Genomic DNA, 18,808 nt, shown 5'->3' with positions numbered 1-18,808 from the left:
CCGTAGATGGGCTTTATTCTGTGTATGACGTCCATCCTGGGACGGAGCATAAATTTAGGCGTTAACTTCCTATCAGAAATAATGTTGAACAGCTGCTCTCCACCGCAACCACAGGCCACTTTAGCTAATCCACACTCGGCGATGCTTTATAGGGTCCGTCTTAAAACGTCTGTTTAGTTTAGAAGGTCTTATTGTAAAGTGCATTGAAGAGGCAGTCCCTCAGTATGTTCTGTTGAGAAATGACATCTCACTGTCTTGCTCTTTTGCTCTCTCTCTCTCTCTCTCTCTCTCTCTCTCTCTCTCTCTCTCTCTCTCTCTCTCTCTCTCTCTCTCCTGCAGTGTGATCAGTCGTCAGAACTACTCGTCCTACTGGTCGGCTCCAGACTTCAAGAACTGCACAGACATCGACACTATTGAAGTGTCAGCCGGTATGCATGCACACGCACACGCACACACACACACACACACACACACACACACACACACACACACACACACACACACACACACACACACACACACACTGTCATATTTAGATGTGTACATTCTCTCAAAGGCACATGCGAGTGCATAGACATTTATATGGACAAACACGCACACACACAGACACATAATGCGTGCTCGCAAACAGACGCATTACACACACATGCATTGTCACACATACAAGCAGCATGAGTGCACACATGCACCCGCACACAGTAGCTCCTGTCCTCTCCTCTACCCGCTATCCAATAGGCTCTATGCACAGCAGACATATTGGAAAGAAATTGGCCTCTTCCTAACTTCTATCACATGTTTTACCAATGTGTGTGTGTGTGTGTGTGTGTGTGTGTGTGTGTGTGTGTGTGTGTGTGTGTGTGCGTGTGCGTGTGCGTGTGTGTGTGTGTGTGCAGAGAATGCGGCCGAAGTGGCGGTTCAGCTTGCGGACATCACCAACAACGAGCTGTCCAATGACGAAGTGAGAATCCTAACTACTTCCTGTGTGGAGCACAATAAATATTCAAGAGAGCACAGAAATGTGCACATTTGAATTCAATTGAAACTACATTGTAACAAAGTTTCAATGAATTGCAACAAAGTTACACACTAGGCAAGGAAAGGAAAGTGTTTCTGTATAGCACATTTCAACAACAAGGCAATGCAATGTGCTTATTGTGCTTTACAAACGTCACTTTTAGATGGGGGAAAATGCTGTCATAGTTAAGCCCCATTAAATGAAAGAAAATGATACAAATGACTGTAATTGCAGCTGAAATGCATTTTGGGTACATTAATTAATAATTACATTTGTTAAAATGTAAATTTGTAATTTTGGATTAAACTTTTACCAAAGTGTACAAAGGAAATGTTTTAATTGCATGCTTTTTCATTAAAAATCCCATTTGGTGGTTTAATGGTGTAATTATTATTACGTCCATTAAACCACCATGACTTGTTTCTTCTCATGCACCCCCTAGAGGCAGCTCAAGCACCCCAAGGGGTGCACGCTCCCCACTTAGGGAATCCCTGATGAAAAGTGTCTCTGTCTCTTGTGTCCAGGTATCTAAAGTGGTGACCAAGGTCAAGGAGCTGGTCAACGTGGCCAAGATCAACGCCACGCTGGCCTCCACCGTGGTCACCATCATCTCCAACGTCATGAGCAGCTCCGAAACGGCCCTGGCCGCTGCCTCTGAGACGTAAGAGCTCTCCTCTCCTCTCCTCTCCTCTCCTCTCTTCTCTTCTCTTCTCTTCTCTTCTCATATTGTATTTTCATTATATCACATTTTCCAACTTCGAGCTGCTTAATTATTTAAAAAAAAACAATCTTGAAATAAGTTCTCCAGCCGTGCTCAAATGAGCATGAAAGCACACCTGTTCGATCACAATAAACAGTACTCCGCCACTGATTAGAAATAGGTTCAGCCTCGACATTGCCCAGTGAAATCGATTTGACTGAGTAGTGCATACAAAGGCAACTTGCGGCCCGGGGGAAATACTGATATATTATTGATTTCAGAACAATTCCAATCATGCAAACATGACCCGCTTTAATTACTTCAGTCTATATTAGTAGGTCAATGACTAGTATTAAAATTATATTGTATTTTTTTTATCTCCAATGTATTTGTATTTAAGTTCATAAAGTTAACATAAGTATAACTAAATGCATTTGAAATTAAATAAAAATGTTACTTTTCAGGATTCCAATTCAAAAGTAGCAGAAATAGCAAATCTACAAGCTCAAAACGCGTCGCAGTGCGGCACGTTTTGAGCTTGTAGATTGGCTATTTTTGCTACTTTTGTGTGACATAGAATGGTGAATTACGGCATTAATTTATGAAAAAAAGTTAAAATACAGAGACAAGAGGTGTCTGCTCTGGAGTGAGTGTGGAAACATAGTGGCCCTCTCCATCATCAAAGTTCCCCACCCCTGGTGTAGTGTGTAATAGAAGTTCCCCCCTAACTTGCACCACCAGTTTAAAAATGCATGTGAAGTGCACAGTGTCTTAGACTCATCTAGCCTGGAGAGACCAGACGAATCCGTCAGAGCAAAAACAAAGAAATAGCCCTGGCAGTGATTCAGTTATAAAGAGACTGCGCTAATCAGGGACCGTTCTTGTTCTTGTTCAGTTTATGTCTGGTATTTATTCAGTTTGAGAAACCACAATCTCTTATTTAGCTCGTTAGCGCAAGTTGGCCGGCTCAGAGCCATCTCACTGGCACATGGCGGCTGGTGGAATCTAACAGGGACTAGACATCAATGTCTCAGTCGGACCCCACATTATTTCCATGAAAAGTGAGAGAACAATTAGCAGAAAAATATGTATTTTTATTTTGAGAGCGAGTTGCTCCCCTTTGTAATATTGCTTAACCCATTAAGACCGGGAAAGCCTCATTTGTGTACTTTTAAGATTTCTTTGGCTTTTCAAAAATAGCAGATATACACACTCATAGCTTGAGCTCATGAGCTTGTAGATCTGCTATTTTTGAAAATAAATCGTGAACATGTGTGCAAATCTTTGAATATATATATTTTTAAAGCGAACATTTGTAACTCAAATCTTTGGAACAAAACATTTTACAAATGTTCGCTTTAAAAAATATATATTCAAAAATAGCAGATCTGCATGAGCTTGTATATCTGCTATTTTTGAATAGCCAAATAAATATTACAATGACACAGATGCGTTCCCGGTCTAAATGGTTTCATTAAAGAACTTTAAGTAAGAATAACATCAATGATGGAAGTCACTCTCTTTCACTACCTCGCTCTTTCTCTCCCCCCTCTATGGTTTGATTGATTGATTGATGTACTTTATTTAGTAAGACATGAGAACAGTACATGGCAGTACATAACAGTACATGGAAGTACAAATTCGCAATACAAGGTATTGCGAATTGTGTCCTCCATTCTTTCTCTTTCTCTCTCTCTCTCTCTCGCTCTCTCTCTCGCTCTCTCTCACTCTCGCTCTCGCTCTCGCTCTCTCAGAATACTTAGTGTTTTGTCCTTTGGAGAGCACTTTACTAAACAGATGTTTATATTTGGTTTTATGTATGGGAAAAAGAAGAAGAAAAAAGGTAGATTGCTGAATGTCCTCCTTCGGCAAGCAAAGTTGGTAATTTATCTAAGAGGGAAAGAAAAAACTGGATGGAGGGCAGAGGTGTGAAAGAATTTAGTGGGGACTTGGATTTGTTTGTTTTGTTTATTTCTCATGAATAAATAAAAATCCCTCTCTCCCTCTCTCTCTCTCTCTCTCTCTCTCTCTCTCTCTCTCTCTCTCTCTCTCTCTCTCTCCCTCCCTCTCCCTCTCCCTCGCCCTCTCTCTCTCCCTCTCTCTCTCTCTCTCTCTCTCTCTCTCTCTCCCTCAGAGCTCTTAAGACCGTAGATGAGCTGATACAGAAGCTAGAGTTTGACGGCCCGTCAGTCACCATCAGCTCCAGACACCTGGCCCTGGGCGCGCTGGCGCTCAACACCAGCATATTTAACGGGACCTCGTTCAGCGCCTTCATCCCTCCTAATACCACTGACCCCCAGGTACAGTCGGATGGATGTTAGCTTTGTGCAGACAGCTCTGTACGCTGTATTAGTTCCCTTAAGTGCAATTTATTGGCACATTCCACAAGTGATGTTTGAGGCTAATATGCTCTTTATACTTTAGACTCCACTCCGCTTGTCGATGTTCCAGTAAATTGCACTCAAGGGAGCTGCAGTGTGCGGACCTTCTTTTTCTGTTTTCTGTTGGCACCAGCACCTGCTTTAACCACATAAGCCCTCAGGCAGAGGACTTCTCTAGAGAGCCGAGATTGTAGTTTAAAGACCAAAGGATATCTGGCTTTTAGTACCAGTGCTCCAACTGCTACACTGCCGTTGTTCTCTTGCTTTAAATCCCTGCTTAAAACTCACTTTTATAGGTTAGCTTTCAGTGCTTACTTCTACTAATTTCAGTCTATCATGTTGATTGTTGAAATGTTTCTTGTTGAATTTTGAAAGGTGCTACATGAATAGAGTGTTATTATTATTATTATACTTCCTTATACGCCAAAACTCAAAAAAATCGGATCTACAAGCTCTCTCCTCTCCTCTCCTCCCATCTCCCTGTAGATTGACTTTGAGTCGGAGCGTGTCAACCCTCTGGCTCAGGTGACTCTGCCAGCCACGCTCCTCTCCAACCTGACGCTGACTGAGGCCGACAAGGCCACCGTGTCCAGGATCAACTTCATGTTCTTCAGCAAGACCAACCTCTTCCAGGTTGGTTTCAAAGTCCCTCCCTTCAGGGGCTACATTTTACTAAAAATCGGTCAGGTGATGCTGTTCTTTCACCTGAGGTGGGTTAGGGTTAGAGCGGGTTGGAGACCCAGGAGCGACTATAATTATGGAAATGGCACCGCCGCTTCTGGTCAAACCAACATGTTTCTTTTCCCCCCAATTCTACAACGTTTTTTCTTGCCAAGGACCCCCAAAATGATATGTATTTGGCCGCGAACCCCCATCTGAAAATGTTTTGGGCCATGGACCCCCAGAAGAAAAGATTGAAAAATATTTAAAAAAAAATTCAAACACTTTCAAGATTTTTCTAAAACGTTCAAAAATAGCAGATGTACAAGCTCGCAGTTCGGCACTAAGTGACACGCTGTGAGCTTGTATATCTGCTATTTTTGAGAACCACTGTTCTAAACCACTGTTCTAAATCTGAAGAGTTTTCTAAAAAAAAAATGTAACTTTAAAAAAGTTTAAAATAGGCCTTAAGTGGTTAGCAGCTATTTGAAGAGGTTGTCAGCCAGAATTCAGCCTCTTTTTAGGGGTGTTTTGGGGGTGTTCACAGGTTACAAACGTTTCTTCTACAGGTTTTCCGTCACGCAGCTCCTTATTATCTCCACCAGGAGAGTGCCACTATGCTTTTTGGACTGTATAAATATTAACCCCCACACACACACACACACACGCACGCACGGTCGCACGCACGCACGCACGCACGCACACAAGCACACACACACACATACACACACACACACACAGCCAAGACAATTAGAGGCAGACAGACGATGGCGATATAGGCTATAAGACAAAATACACAATGAGAAGTACAGTCCATTTAAATTGTGGCTCTAAGCCATCTCATCTTACCAAGCACAGAGGGTCCAAAGCCAGGGAGCTCTCTTTGCTCTGAATGAAGATCAACTTGTTGCTGAAATTCAACTGCCTTTGAGAGCGTCACATTTGAATATGTCTTTACATATAGACGACCTATTATGGATCCGGGCAAGGATGAACTTTATATTCATATGCCGGGCAGTAGTCAAGTATTCGCTATTGGCCACGAGGAGCTCCTGTGGCATGTTATCCCAGTTAACCCATTAAGACCTGGAACTGTGTCATTTTTTAGATTTGAGCTAAAAAGCATTATTTTACACTTTGGGCTATTCAAAAATAGCAGATATACAAGCTCGTAGCGCGGCACCGAGTGCCGCGCTACGAGCTTGTAGATCTGCTATTTTTGAAAAATCGTGAAAATTTGTGCAATTCTTTGAATATATATATATTTTAAAGCGAACATTTTAAACTCAAATCTTTGCTTCTGGGGGGTCCCTGGAACAACATATTTTGATGGGGGTCTGCGGTCAAATACATATAATTCTGGGGGTCCTTGACATGAAAAAGATTGAGCACCGATACTGATTGAGCACTGATACAGAAACATACGTTTTTGAGAAAACTGTTGGGATTTTAGGCTTCAGGTCTCAATGGGTTAAATGCCTTGCTCAAGGGTGCTGCTCTGCTCACAAGGGTGCTTTTCATGTAAGATATACACTAGGCAGTAGCACCCATTCTTCATGGGCATTCACACAAACACTTGAAGTCACAACATTGAACAATAATGATATTTCAGTCTAAACAATACCGAAGGAGTCTCAATGTTGCAGACTTTTGAAGGCCAATTAATCTTAATTCATTGTAAATTGCACATTCATTTACCATTTGCATTCGCATCCCCGGGTATGGACTAGAAATGATAATTAATAGATAATTAATAATAATGAATATTATTTATTTTTAATGCACATTTATCCCAACCAGTGTGGTACAGACTGCATATAAAGATTAATTTTTTGACAGAAGCAGCATTTTGATTCAGTAAAGAGTAAATAAATAGTAAAAGACCAGGGGTGTTTATTATTAAAAGAGTTCTTACCTCTTAATAAGACTTCAAAGCTGGGTGCAATCCTAATCTGGTTTGCTACGGCATTGAAATGGAGATTACTGGTTAATATACACATTCAAATCCTTAGTGTTAGTTGTAACATTTGTAAACTTCAGAGTACGGTGTACTGAATAATATACAGTACTTGTTGAGAGTATATTTTATAATTATGCTTTTTAACAAAACCCTTGGTTTATTAATAGTTACTTTTCCTCTACATCATGGCTTGGGAATCGTTGGATACTTATTTAATAATGGCACCTTAAAAACAAAACCCCACAATTGGCAGTAACGATGTGTTGTTGTTTGTTGTGTGCGTGTGTGTGTGTGTGTGTGTGTGTGTTTGTTGTGTGTGTGTGTGTGTGTGTGTGTCAGAACGAGCAGGACGGTCTGAATCTGAACAGCTACGTCGTAGCCAGCAGCGTTGGGAACTTCTCCATCAGAAACCTGCAGGACCCCGTGGAGATTGAGATAGCACACCTCTTCTACCAGGTACACTACCACACACACAAACACACACACACGTGTTCATTTAAAAAAAGATTGAGTGCTCGGATCTCTTCCTCTTTGAATTTCCGTTGAACCCAGACGCACCATCAGTATACTTTGAGCACCTGGTTGGCTTCTTAGTTTTTCTATGTGTTTATTTATTTAAACACATAGTTCTATGTACTGTGTAAGGGTAAACCTGATGTACATGTTTTCTTCTGTCTTTTCAGCCGTCCCCGAGTCCCATCTGTATGTTCTGGGATTTCTCCATGAAGGGTCAGTTCATGTCCATGTACTTGTATTATCAGAGTCTGTCTCATTTTTCGCACATAATAATGCTCGCGTGTTATTTATTTTCCTTAGGCTTTGTAGAACATTCAACATAGTTTTTTCAGTGACACACAAGGACCCAAGACTATTTGTATAATACATTGTGGTGGGTGGTAGGGGTTGAGTGAAAAGAAGGAATTATGTTTTAAAGTAATACCTCTTCATGACCACTAGATGGTGCTGGAGGCTGGAATAGAGAAGGCTGCAGAGTGGCTCCGGACTCCAACAGCAACAAAACCATTTGCCTCTGTGACCACCTCACACACTTTGGTATCCTCATGGTAAGATGTGTGTGTGTGTGTGTGTGTGTGTGTGTGTGTGTGTGTGTGTGTGTGTGTGTGTGTGTGTGTGTGTGTGTGTGTGTGTGTGTGTGTGTGTGTGTGTGTGTGTGTGTGTGTGTGTGTGTGTGTGTGTGTGTGTGTGTGTGAGTTCAATTAACACTGAGATATTTTACTGTGTATCAAAGCAGGACTGCAAGTGCTGGCAACTATTTACAATTTCCACACCCTGAAATTCCTAGTGCATTCTGTATTTTTCATCATATGCAACAACCTGTGTCAATGCAGGGAATTATACATTCCTCGCCTATCTCCATATCAACCCATTAAGACCTGTGGCCGATTCTACAAATTCCTTCTTAATCAATAGTTCTCAAACGTTTTCGTCTCCCTACTCTTCCACTGAGAAATGTAAACCCTGGTGTCTGGTAGGACACCTACTGGTAGACAGGTAGTACTGCCTGAAGCTCATACTGTGCAATGAGCTTCAAGTGCACTTATACAATACATTATGATATGACATGATATGTTGTAGCTTGTAGGAGCCAAGATGTCTCCGCTAGGCCTGATAGCTATTGTTTTGGTACAGCCTGTTTTGCTATGGTACAACTTGTCCTTGTAGCAACTAATATAACTATTAAAACAAAAGAAAAGCGAAGAGCTGCCTGGATTCAATCACAGTGGCTCAAAACAGGTGCTCTTCAGTGGAACAGGCATAGGCATAGAAGCGAAGGAACCCAAAGTTCCGCTTGTGGTGTAGGGAAAAAAATATTGAGTCACATTAATAAATTATTATTCTTTTTCACCTGAAGACGGAGTGCCTCAGTATTTATTTTCCCTACAGTCTGCCTCACCACAAGCAGAACTTTGGGTTCCTTTGCTAATATAACTAACTATTAGTTTGACCACTGATATACTATAACCACTGATTTAACTCAGGGAATGTACAATGTAACTAATTACATTTGTTGGTACAGTACATTCTAAATAGATAAATGGTCACTCGTACATTTAACTGTGTGTATCAATTTTTATAGTGAAAGTAGGCTGACAGGAAATGGGGAAAGAGATGGGGGTGACACGCAGCAAAGGTCATCGGGAACCCGACACGCTGTCAGGCTGGCATTGCAGCCTAGGGTGCCTGGACCACCACTCTACGGCCCAGGCCATGACTGTGTGCATCTGATGCAATAATGCACTAAATCTAAACATTCCCAGGTGCTCCCAGAATGCTCCAGACACACTTGTTGTGGTTATCTATAAGCTTCGCAAACAAAAACATCCCAGATGATGTTTTTGTTGTGTTGATTGATGACACGGGCTGTGTATTTGGACTTGGCGCGGGTGTTTGAAATATCTGACGCTACTTACGAACATGGGTATAATATTTGTTAGTCTTGGTTGTGTACATAAATAACACCGTGAGTGGTCCAGAGTATCGCCGGCTCGTTGAAGAGGAAAGGACAAGCGGCGTCCTAAATACTGCTGTCCTAGCATATAAAAAAATCTCGTAACACAGGTGTTACCAATGATACTAAAGAAGGCTCTGTTCCATTTAGTCTAGCACAGTGGTTTCCACGACCCGCATAACTCTGAGAGTGTACAAATGGACCCAAATGGACCCTTACGGGTCCATTTGGTTCCATTTGTACACTCTCAGAGTTACACACCCATATGGGGCCATTTGGAAGCCCATGAGGGTCCCTGGACCCCAACTTTAGACCCACTGGTGTAGCAGAGTGTTTCCAGTGGGTCAACATGCACAATATCAGCACCCTGACTCTGTTTGACCAGAATGGAACAGAGCCTTCATTAGTATCATTGGTAACACCTCTGTTTCGTGTGCATACTTTCGACTCTCTCTCTTTCTCTCTCTCTCTCTCTCTCTCTCTCTCTCTCTCTCTCTCTCTGTCTCTCTCTCTCTCTCTCTCTCTCTCTCTCTCTCTCTCTCTCTCTCTCTCTCTCTCTCTCTCTCGTTCTCTCTCATCTAGGATATCTCGGGGGCGTCGGCTCAGATAGACCAGAAGAACACGAAGATTCTAACCTTCATCACCTACATCGGCTGTGGGATCTCCGCCATCTTCTCGGCCGCCACGCTGCTCACCTACATCGCCTTCGAGTGAGACCGACCTCTAGTTTCTTAACATTTTTTGTCTTCAACTTCTGTTTGTTCCTTTCGTAGCGTGTGGTTGATTTAACCCCCCCTTCCATCGCAAACAGGAAGTTGCGTCGGGACTACCCGTCCAAGATCCTGATGAACCTCAGCACGTCCCTGCTGTTCCTCAACATGGTCTTCCTATTGGACGGTTGGCTGGCCAGTCTGGACACCGATTGGCTGTGCGTGGCCGTGGCCTTCTTCCTGCACTACTTCCTGCTGACCTCCTTCACCTGGATGGGCCTGGAGTCCATCCACATGTACATCGCTCTGGTCAAGGTGTTCAACACCTACATACGGCGCTACATCCTCAAGTTCTGCATCGTCGGCTGGGGTGAGTGCTGCTCGGTAGACGAGGAGCGCCATCTAGCGTAAACACTGAAAACACCAAAACGCGTCAAACACGTCATTGGCGGTGAACGAGTTAAAGGGATATTTCACTTTCAATAAATGTTTTGGTATTTTTATCGTCTACTCAGGCTTTTGTGAGCCCCCCGGACAGTTTTTAAGTTGCTTGATTCAGTATTTAGATTTTTGATATTCATTTTATCAGACACGCCCCCTTCCTATACAAACCCATTGTAACTTCAAACTCCATTTTAACCGTGTTAGATTAATCGGAAACACCCGTCCTTGTGACTGACATTGTCCTACCTGTGGTAGTGTTTTTCAATTACTTTTTCATTTATTTTTTATATATTTTTTGGAAAATGTAAAAAAATGTATACAATAAAACAAATTAATAAAATAAATGAAAAAAGTAATTGAAAAAACACGCCCCCTCACGTATTAGGTGGGCAGGATGAGTCAACAGAACCAAGGACGGGTGTTTTCGATGAATCTATCGATGAAAACGATGAATCTAACATTGACTAACATGATTAAATGAGTTTGAAGTTATAATAGGTTTGTATAGGAAGGGGGCGTGTCTGATAACATATCAAATATCATATCAAATATCTAAATACTGATTCAAGCAACTTAAAAAGTTTGGGAGCTCCCAAAAGCCTGAGTAGACGATAAAATGACTAATTAAAAAAAAGTGAAATATCCCTTTAAGACCGGGAACGCATCTGTGTCATTTTAGATTTCTTTGGCTATTAAAAAATAGCATATATGCAAGCTGCGTGGCACTGAGTGCCCGGATTGAATGGGTTAAGTTGTTTTTATGATGATATCTATTCGACTAAAACTAGACAAAAACTAAAAGATTTCAGATGACTAAAATATGACTAAAACTAAATGGAATTTTATTTAAAAGACTATGACTAAAACTAAATCAAAATCAACACTGGTGCAGCAGCATTCAACATGGAGGAGACGTGGTGAATGTGCTCATCATTGAGTCCTGTGATTGTTGTGTGTGTGTTACGCTGCTACAGGTGTCCCAGCTCTGATCGTGGGGATCGTGGTGGCTGTGGACAAAAACTCCTACGGCAGACAGGAGTACGGCAGAGGCAGAGGGGGAGAGACGGAGCAGGGGTCTTCGGAGTTGTAAGTCTATAACAGAGAAAATAAAAGTCATAGTTTGGGAAAAGGCAGGATGGAATGAAATAGGCTCTATGCACAGCAGCCATATTGGGAATTAATTGGGCCCCTTCTTACTTCCTTCACGGGTGTTACCAATGATACTAATTAAGGCTCTGTTCCATTTAGTGTGGCATAGTGGTTGTCTTATTTTCGAGGGCCCCTAAAACTCTGAGAGTGTACAAATGGAACCAAATGGACCCGTAAGGGTCCATTTGGTTCCATTTGTACACTCTCAGAGTTACACACCCACCATAAGGGGCCATTTGGGAACCAAAATGGAGTGTTTCTAGTGAGCCAAAATGCACGATATCAGCACCCTGACCAGAATGGAACAGAGCCTTCATTAGTATCATTGGTAACACCTGTGAAGGAAGTGAGAAGAGGCCCAATTTCTTTCCAATATGGCTGCTGTGCAGAGAGCGTATTGGAGAAAATAATAATACCTGGGCACTTCAGGAGAGACTACTCAAATAAAATATATTGGAGCACGTGTTTTATTGTTTTGCAATTAAAGAACGAAACCGGTCAGTGAGCATGTGTGACTTGTGACAATTGTGTTCCGTTGGCGACTGGACACCGGTTCAACCACAGACTTGGAGTGGTGGAATTCTCTTAGTTTAGGGGGCAGTAAAAAGAAAAACACGTTGACCCTCCCTGTGGTCGAGTCGGCGTCCAGTCACAATGGCACGTCATCAAAACAAGCCGCAACCTCCGTAAACTGTGTGCATGGTGGCATGTGTCCTGTTGCAGCTGTTGGATCCAGAGTGCGGCGGTGTTCTACTCCACCTGCGTGGGCTACTTCTGCCTGGTGTTCCTCATGAACGTGGCCATGTTCATAGTGGTCATGCTGCAGATCTGCGGACGCAACGGCAAGCGCAGCAACCGCACGCTACGAGAAGAGGTGTGTGTTATTTAGCACAGTGGTTCCCAAAGTTGGGGTCGGGACCCCCAGGGGGGTCCCCAAATTATTTTGGGGGGTCCCCAGATGATTAGCTTTATGTCCATTGTTTTCTCACTCAACTGTAAACAAACCAGTAGGTATGGTGTATACAGGGTATCTGCACATTTCTAAAGTTACAATTTAATGCCAATCTAATACCAAATTGGCCAAATTGTCAAATATTACATAAGATAGAGGCAAACATTGTGAAAATAGCAGATCTGTGAGGCGTTGTGAGCTTGTAGTTTGGCTATTTTCACAATATTTATCTGTGGAACCGAGTCAAACTAAATGTAATGCCTACAATTGCAATTGCTTGTCAGGGTGGGGTCCCCAGTTCAAGTATGATTATTTTGGGGGGTCGCGGCCTGAAAAGTTTGGGAACCCTTGATCTAGCACACGAAGGGCCGCCAAAAGGACAGATAGCTAGATAGCTACAGTAGATAGATAGATACCGCTAGTTTTAATCATATAGGCCATATCGGGGCCGCAGCCAGAGCCTGTAGCTATTTGGAGGTTCTTGGCATAGAGAAGTTTGGGAACCCAGGTGTTCTAGGAATCATTTGTCAATGTGTCAAAACGTAGCATGTATATCTCATGCTTGCATGTATTGTACCAGCGTTCCTTCACACCCCCGCGCTCAGCATTCCAAAACCTGATCTTAACTTTATCCTCAGGAGAAACGCGGTCAAATCAACTTTCCACAAGAAATTACACGTGTATTTCTTTTTTGTTGCATAGGTGGACTGATTCCATATTATTTTCCGCACATAATAATGTGAATGACATGACATATGCTTCTCCATAGTGTCACTGTCGGGTGGAAACTATTACTTTTCAGGATTCAAATTCAAAAACAGCAAAAGTAGCAGATCTACAAGCTGGAAACGCGTCGCTTCGCGCCGCGTTTCCAGCTTGTAGATCTGCTACTTTTGATACTTTAGTTTAGTGCAACGCTGTAGTGTGATCAAGTAGGGCGTTAATTTAGCAAAAAAAAAACACAAAAAGTTAGAGTATGGAAATAAGAGGTTTAAATTGTATTCCATCCATTTAAACACCAGGTGCTCAGGAACCTGCGGAGTGTGGTCAGCCTGACCTTCTTGCTGGGGATGACCTGGGGCTTTGCTCTGTTCGCCTGGGGACCAGTCAACCTCGCCTTCATGTACCTGTTCTCCATCTTCAACTCACTGCAAGGTAGTTGCTGTTACTGTCTGTATGTCTGTCTGTTTGTTTGAAGACCGAAGTCTGAAATCACTGCCGCTAGGGGGGCGGTATCCTCCAGGGTCACGGCATTATTTTTTGAATTGGATTTCCCATAGGCGAATCTTAGATTGTGTCATAAAAGAACTGTGTTCCAAAAATAATTACAGAATCACCGGGCTGATTTGTTTATTTTGGGAAGACAGTTCTTTTATGACGCAATCTAAGATTTGCCTATCGGGAAATCCAATATAAAAAAGAACGCAGTGACCCAGGGGTAGTGGGAGTGACATCAGAACTTTGGTTCTCTATTACCACTTAATACTTTTAGTCACAATTATAAAGGAATGCATCTCTTATGGCCAACTCTGTCTCGTAGGTTTGTTTATCTTATTGTTTGTTTGAAAAAAAAATCAAACACGCCAATGACTTCAACATAAGATACTTTAAGAGACTCCATTCTTGATGAATGAGGGAAATGATATTACCTTTTTTTGGTGAAAATCATGAATATTGTACAAAACATACAACCCAAACAAAATGCTATGAAGGGCTGACTGTCTGTGTGTCTGTGTGTCTGTCTGTCTGTCTGTCTGTCTGTCTGTCTGTCTGTCTGGTAGGTTTGTTTATCTTCGTGTTCCACTGCGCTATGAAGGAGAACGTGCAGAAACAATGGAGGAGGTACCTCTGCTGCGGACGCTTCCGATTGGCTGACAACTCAGGTCTGTGTCTGTCTGTCTGTCTGTCTGTCCGTCCGTCCGTCTGTCTCCTACTCTCTCATGGGCACTGTAGATGTTGAACCTCGGATCAGTTTACTTGACTTATTTATTTGACAGTTTTGACGTGGAGTTGAAATGTGCACCATGGAATCCATCCAGACACCCCCCAAGTAACATAGAGCAAGGCTTTATTATTAAAACATAAACCCTGGGCTGTCTCTCCTGTAGCGTTGGAACTAATGAAACCTTAAACACTGAGCCACCTCAACGAACTGTGTTGTCCTCAGATCTGATTACCATTTTATATTAACTGTACCTTGTCATAACCGGAGATCCAGCGCAAATGGGTTGGCAGAGGAGTATAAAGTAAACATTTGGTTTCCGTTGCAAATGTGACTCAGTTCTGAACGGTACGAACAGCAACAAATGTCATGGAATCTGATATTTTACATTCAGAAAGGCTCATATCGAGCTTGTGTTCCCAGCAGTGCAGTATGACGGGGCAGATACAGAAGAAATCAATGTCCATATCCTGAGATTTTGAATGAAACCTGGTCCTACAGTCTTACAATCTCGCAGACATGGCTGCACATTTAATGAAGATACCGCGGGTGTTTTTTCCAACCTTATCGCCATGTTGCCGACACGTTTGCAGCAGGCCTTCCTTCGGCACACATCACGTCGGTGCTGAGGATCATTCAGTGGCACATGCATTGATGAACAAACATTGTGATTCATGAGTCAGTGAAGGAATATTGGCAGGAAATGTCATTGGATCGGGGAGGAAAGAGAGTTAGTCATGGAGGGAGGGGAGGAGAGGTGATGAGAGGCAGATGAATGGGAGGAGTCAGAGTCAGTGAGTCACTGAGCGCGGGATAGAGGGCCTCATTCAGACAAAGATATTCAGAGGTTGAGTGAGTCAGTCAGTTGATTCAGAACAAATGGAATGGAATAAAAACGAGACAAAAATGTTACGGAGGGACTAGTGGAGAAGAGCTAAAGTCATTTCATGTTTGGTTGCGCTCAGGTGTTGCACTCTGAAAATAACAGATCTACAAGCCCACAACGCGTCGCAGCGCGACGCGTTGTGGGCTTGTAGATCGTCTATTTTCAGCTTGCAACCAAGTGTAAAATCAGGCAGTACGACGCCATCAGGGCACCGCCAAAATAGATATTAGTCGACTAAATCAACTGTAGATTTGGTCGACTATAATCTTATGACATTTAGTCGACTAAAACTAGACAAAAGTCATTTCACTTGAATTGGCCAATCTAGCCTGTCGTGCAAAGACAGTGGTTATTACTGCAATGGAGGCCGTTCTCCTCCCAACGTATTTATCCTGCAGTGTATCCTGCCATAGTTCTGCAGTGCAGACAACTCTTATTTTGGAAGACGATATAAGAGAACTAAATTAGTTGGCAGCAGTGGTTCCCAAATTATTTATGAGGGGTCCCCAGATGATTAGCTTAATGTGCAACATTGTTTTTCTCACTCAACAGTAAACAAACACCCGTAGGGGATCCTCAGAGTTACTACAGAGGGTCCGCCAAATATTTGTGTGATAGGAACTTAGTTTTTGTTTTTTTACATGAACCACTTCAACCGTATAGCATCCCTATTCTGATTTGAACATAGCAGGTCTACAAGCTCACAACACTGGGGTTTGGAGTAGAAGAGGTCAAGGCCAAAGGTCAAGTTTACTAAGTATTGAGGGTTTAAGTGGTTAAATGTATGAACATACACATTATCATGAATCCAACATACTGTAGTGTGTAAAATAAACAAAAACATGAATTGACACAACACTGATGATAGTGCTGTCAAACAAGTCTATGGAACTATCTACAAAATCTATGAAAAGGTTTAAGTTAAGAAAGAGGTAAACATTGTGAAAATAGACGATCTACAACCTACCATACAGTACCACACAACTGCCTGATCCGACCCCAAAAACAAACAATTCCTCTCGGTGAGGAGAAAGCAGGACGAGTCAGCAGCGTGTTAACGTGTGTTTCTCTTGCCCTTCATCCTCCAGACTGGAGCAAGACGGCCACCAACAACACTAAGAAGGTGAGCTCAGACAACCTGGGCAAGTCTCTGTCGTCCAGCTCCTTTGGCTCCAGCACGGCCAACTGGACGTCCAAGGCCAAGGCCACGCTAAACCCCTTCACCAAACGCCACAGCAACACAGGTGAGACCACACACACACACACACACGCAAACACACACTCGTGCGTGCGCGCGCCCCCATCCGATCTACAGGAGCACAGCGTCGAATCAGTAGTGTTCATTTCACCGTATGAACCCGATCATTCCTATAGGCTCTATGCACAGCAGCCATATTGTAAGACATTCACAGGTGTTACCAATGATACTAATGAAGGCTCTGTTCCATTCTGAGTCAGGGTGCTGATATTGTGCATGTTGGCTCACTGGAAACACTCCCAAATGGCCCTTTACGGGTGTGTAACTCTGAGAGTGTACAAATGGAACCAAATGGACCCGTAACGGTCCATTTGGTTCCATTTGTACACTCAGAGTTATGGGGGTCGTGGAAATTTAAAAATCTGAGAACTACTGTGCTACAGTACACTAAATGGAACAGAGCCTTCATTAGTATCACTGGTAACACCTGTGAAGGAAGTGATAATATGGCTGCTGTGCATAGAGCCTATTCTGGAGGCGAACATTCTCCGAAAATACAAGATCTACAAGCTCCACTCCAAGTTTTTGCGATGTGTTATTTTTGGTGTAGAGGGGAAAAAAGGAAGGGGAAAAGTTTAGAGCCCTGGGGTACCCCGGTCAACTACTGTAAGTATATACTGTAGGGTTTAAGTGGTTATGGGAAAGTATTGTCTGGTCCCCTGGGGAAGTGGAATAGACTTTTACCGCTTTACCCAGCAGGCGGTTGCTCAGATGGCAAGATGAGCGAACAGGGGAGCTGTTAGGGGTTAAGTAGCCTGGGGGGTTAAGTGGTTATTTGGCAAACGTGGATCGCATTTGGGGCATTTGAAGACGCCTACGAAATGGCGACAGGTCTTGGCGTGCCTCTGTGGCGTAATGGGCCTTCAAATGCAGCCTGGAAGTGCGTGGACCCCTGAATCGGGGACACAGCTACACAGTATGATTTTAAAGGTCAGCCAATGGCTACATGTGAATGGCTTAGCGATTCGTCATGGTGGCCTGTTACTGATGAATATCGGCATACAGTTTTCCAAGACTACAATCATAACTCCTTATTGAGCCATCAACCTCTATAAGAAGTGATTGTGCCTCCCGGATATCTGGACGATAAGGGCTTGGAGTTCTCTGTTCAGACATTTTAGTGTTTTTTGTTCCATTTTATTCCTGGCCAAGCGTCCTGCTGGGCCTGTCGTCCCTCATTCAAGCCACTTAATTTTCACTCAAGCACGGACGCACAGGCAGACACGCATGCACGCACACATTAGTTGTGAGTTCATGTGTGTTGTCTGTACAGGCGCCACAACAACATCTTCTGCTGATAAGTACAGTCACATTTTTTGCATTGTTTAACCAACTTGAATGAACATCAAAGTCAGTCAATATCCCATCCAAGTTTCAATGGAACTCGCTCAAAAGGTTACTCTGCTCTTTGGGGACTCTGCATGCGGTCATGCTTATTGTTCAAGTTTGACCTCTTACTTAATGTTCTCCATTAGTTCCCACTTTTACAAAGTAAGATGTTATTTCCTCTGACGTACACAGAGGTCTCACTGTTACAACAACATGTGTAATTTGCTCTGACGTTCTGTTTATGTATGTACTTCTGTGTTTGCCGTGTAGAGAGCTCTTCCGTCCATTAGCGAGGGAGAGAGAGAGAGGAGGTCCAGTGGAGGTAAAAAGCTGATTGGCTGATTGACTTCCTGCTTCTCACACCGTGTGTTGTGATCCACCGTGTTTCCAAAAAAAAACTATTTATGGTCAATGCTGGACTTGGATTTTCTGACACATCAGTAATGATTCGGGGGGAGGGGTGTTTACATTTCAATATTTTGAAACAAATTGTTTAGTCACATGCTTCACATTTCTGAAGCCCAGTCCTCACCAATGATTCGCAATGCAACGAGTTTCAACTTGCAACAGAATCCCCACACTGTGCCGACCTGCAACGGGGCAATTCAGACCGCTGCAATTTCTCTCTGCAATGGTTTCATTGCAATACGAAACCGTTGCTGCAACGTACCATATTGCGACGGTTCCGTTGCGTCGCGGCTCATTGGTGTGGCCTGCCCTGGGCTTTAAGACCGACATTGACCACGAAACGTTTGGAAAACCAGCCACTGATCTTGTGTTGTGATTGGCCCCCTGTGATGTCATACAGGGCATTCCCATCTTCTGTTTTAACAACATGAGATGACCTGAGTGGGAAGAGCTCCACGTTTTACCCCAAAAGTGGTACAAAGACTAAAAGACTCCACCCACTCAGACTACTCCTGGATGAGTAAACAAGCACGTCCCCAATTGA

General features: G+C 43.0%; 1 protein-coding gene across 7 annotated transcripts in view; it reads left to right on the top strand.

Moving 5' to 3' along the window:
- adgrg6 (adhesion G protein-coupled receptor G6) overlaps positions 1–18,808 on the top strand; it is a 142,968-nt gene that overhangs the window by 107,736 nt on the left and 16,424 nt on the right. For 5 of the 7 annotated variants that reach the window (XM_084083284.1, XM_084083280.1, XM_084083283.1 and 2 more), the window contains 15 exons: positions 340–428; positions 894–958; positions 1,540–1,676; positions 3,850–4,015; positions 4,583–4,729; positions 7,056–7,172; positions 7,400–7,445; positions 7,674–7,780; positions 9,769–9,896; positions 9,998–10,266; positions 11,315–11,426; positions 12,213–12,363; positions 13,464–13,596; positions 14,223–14,324; positions 16,358–16,513. In XM_084083284.1, coding sequence (XP_083939410.1) covers positions 340–428; positions 894–958; positions 1,540–1,676; positions 3,850–4,015; positions 4,583–4,729; positions 7,056–7,172; positions 7,400–7,445; positions 7,674–7,780; positions 9,769–9,896; positions 9,998–10,266; positions 11,315–11,426; positions 12,213–12,363; positions 13,464–13,596; positions 14,223–14,324; positions 16,358–16,513 — 1,925 coding nt within the window. Of the gene's footprint in view, positions 1–339; positions 429–893; positions 959–1,539; positions 1,677–3,849; positions 4,016–4,582; positions 4,730–7,055; positions 7,173–7,399; positions 7,446–7,673; positions 7,781–9,768; positions 9,897–9,997; positions 10,267–11,314; positions 11,427–12,212; positions 12,364–13,463; positions 13,597–14,222; positions 14,325–16,357; positions 16,514–18,126; positions 18,179–18,808 lie in introns of all 7 variants that reach the window. The other 2 variants (XM_084083282.1, XM_084083279.1) reach the window with 2 other exon arrangements.

Source organism: Gymnoscopelus microlampas, assembly GCF_963454915.1.
Source record: "Gymnoscopelus microlampas genome assembly, chromosome: 16".
Lineage (NCBI taxonomy): Eukaryota > Metazoa > Chordata > Actinopteri > Myctophiformes > Myctophidae > Gymnoscopelus > Gymnoscopelus microlampas.
The sequence above is the reverse complement of the archived record's forward strand: the minus strand, read 5'-3'. Positions and strand labels throughout refer to the sequence as shown.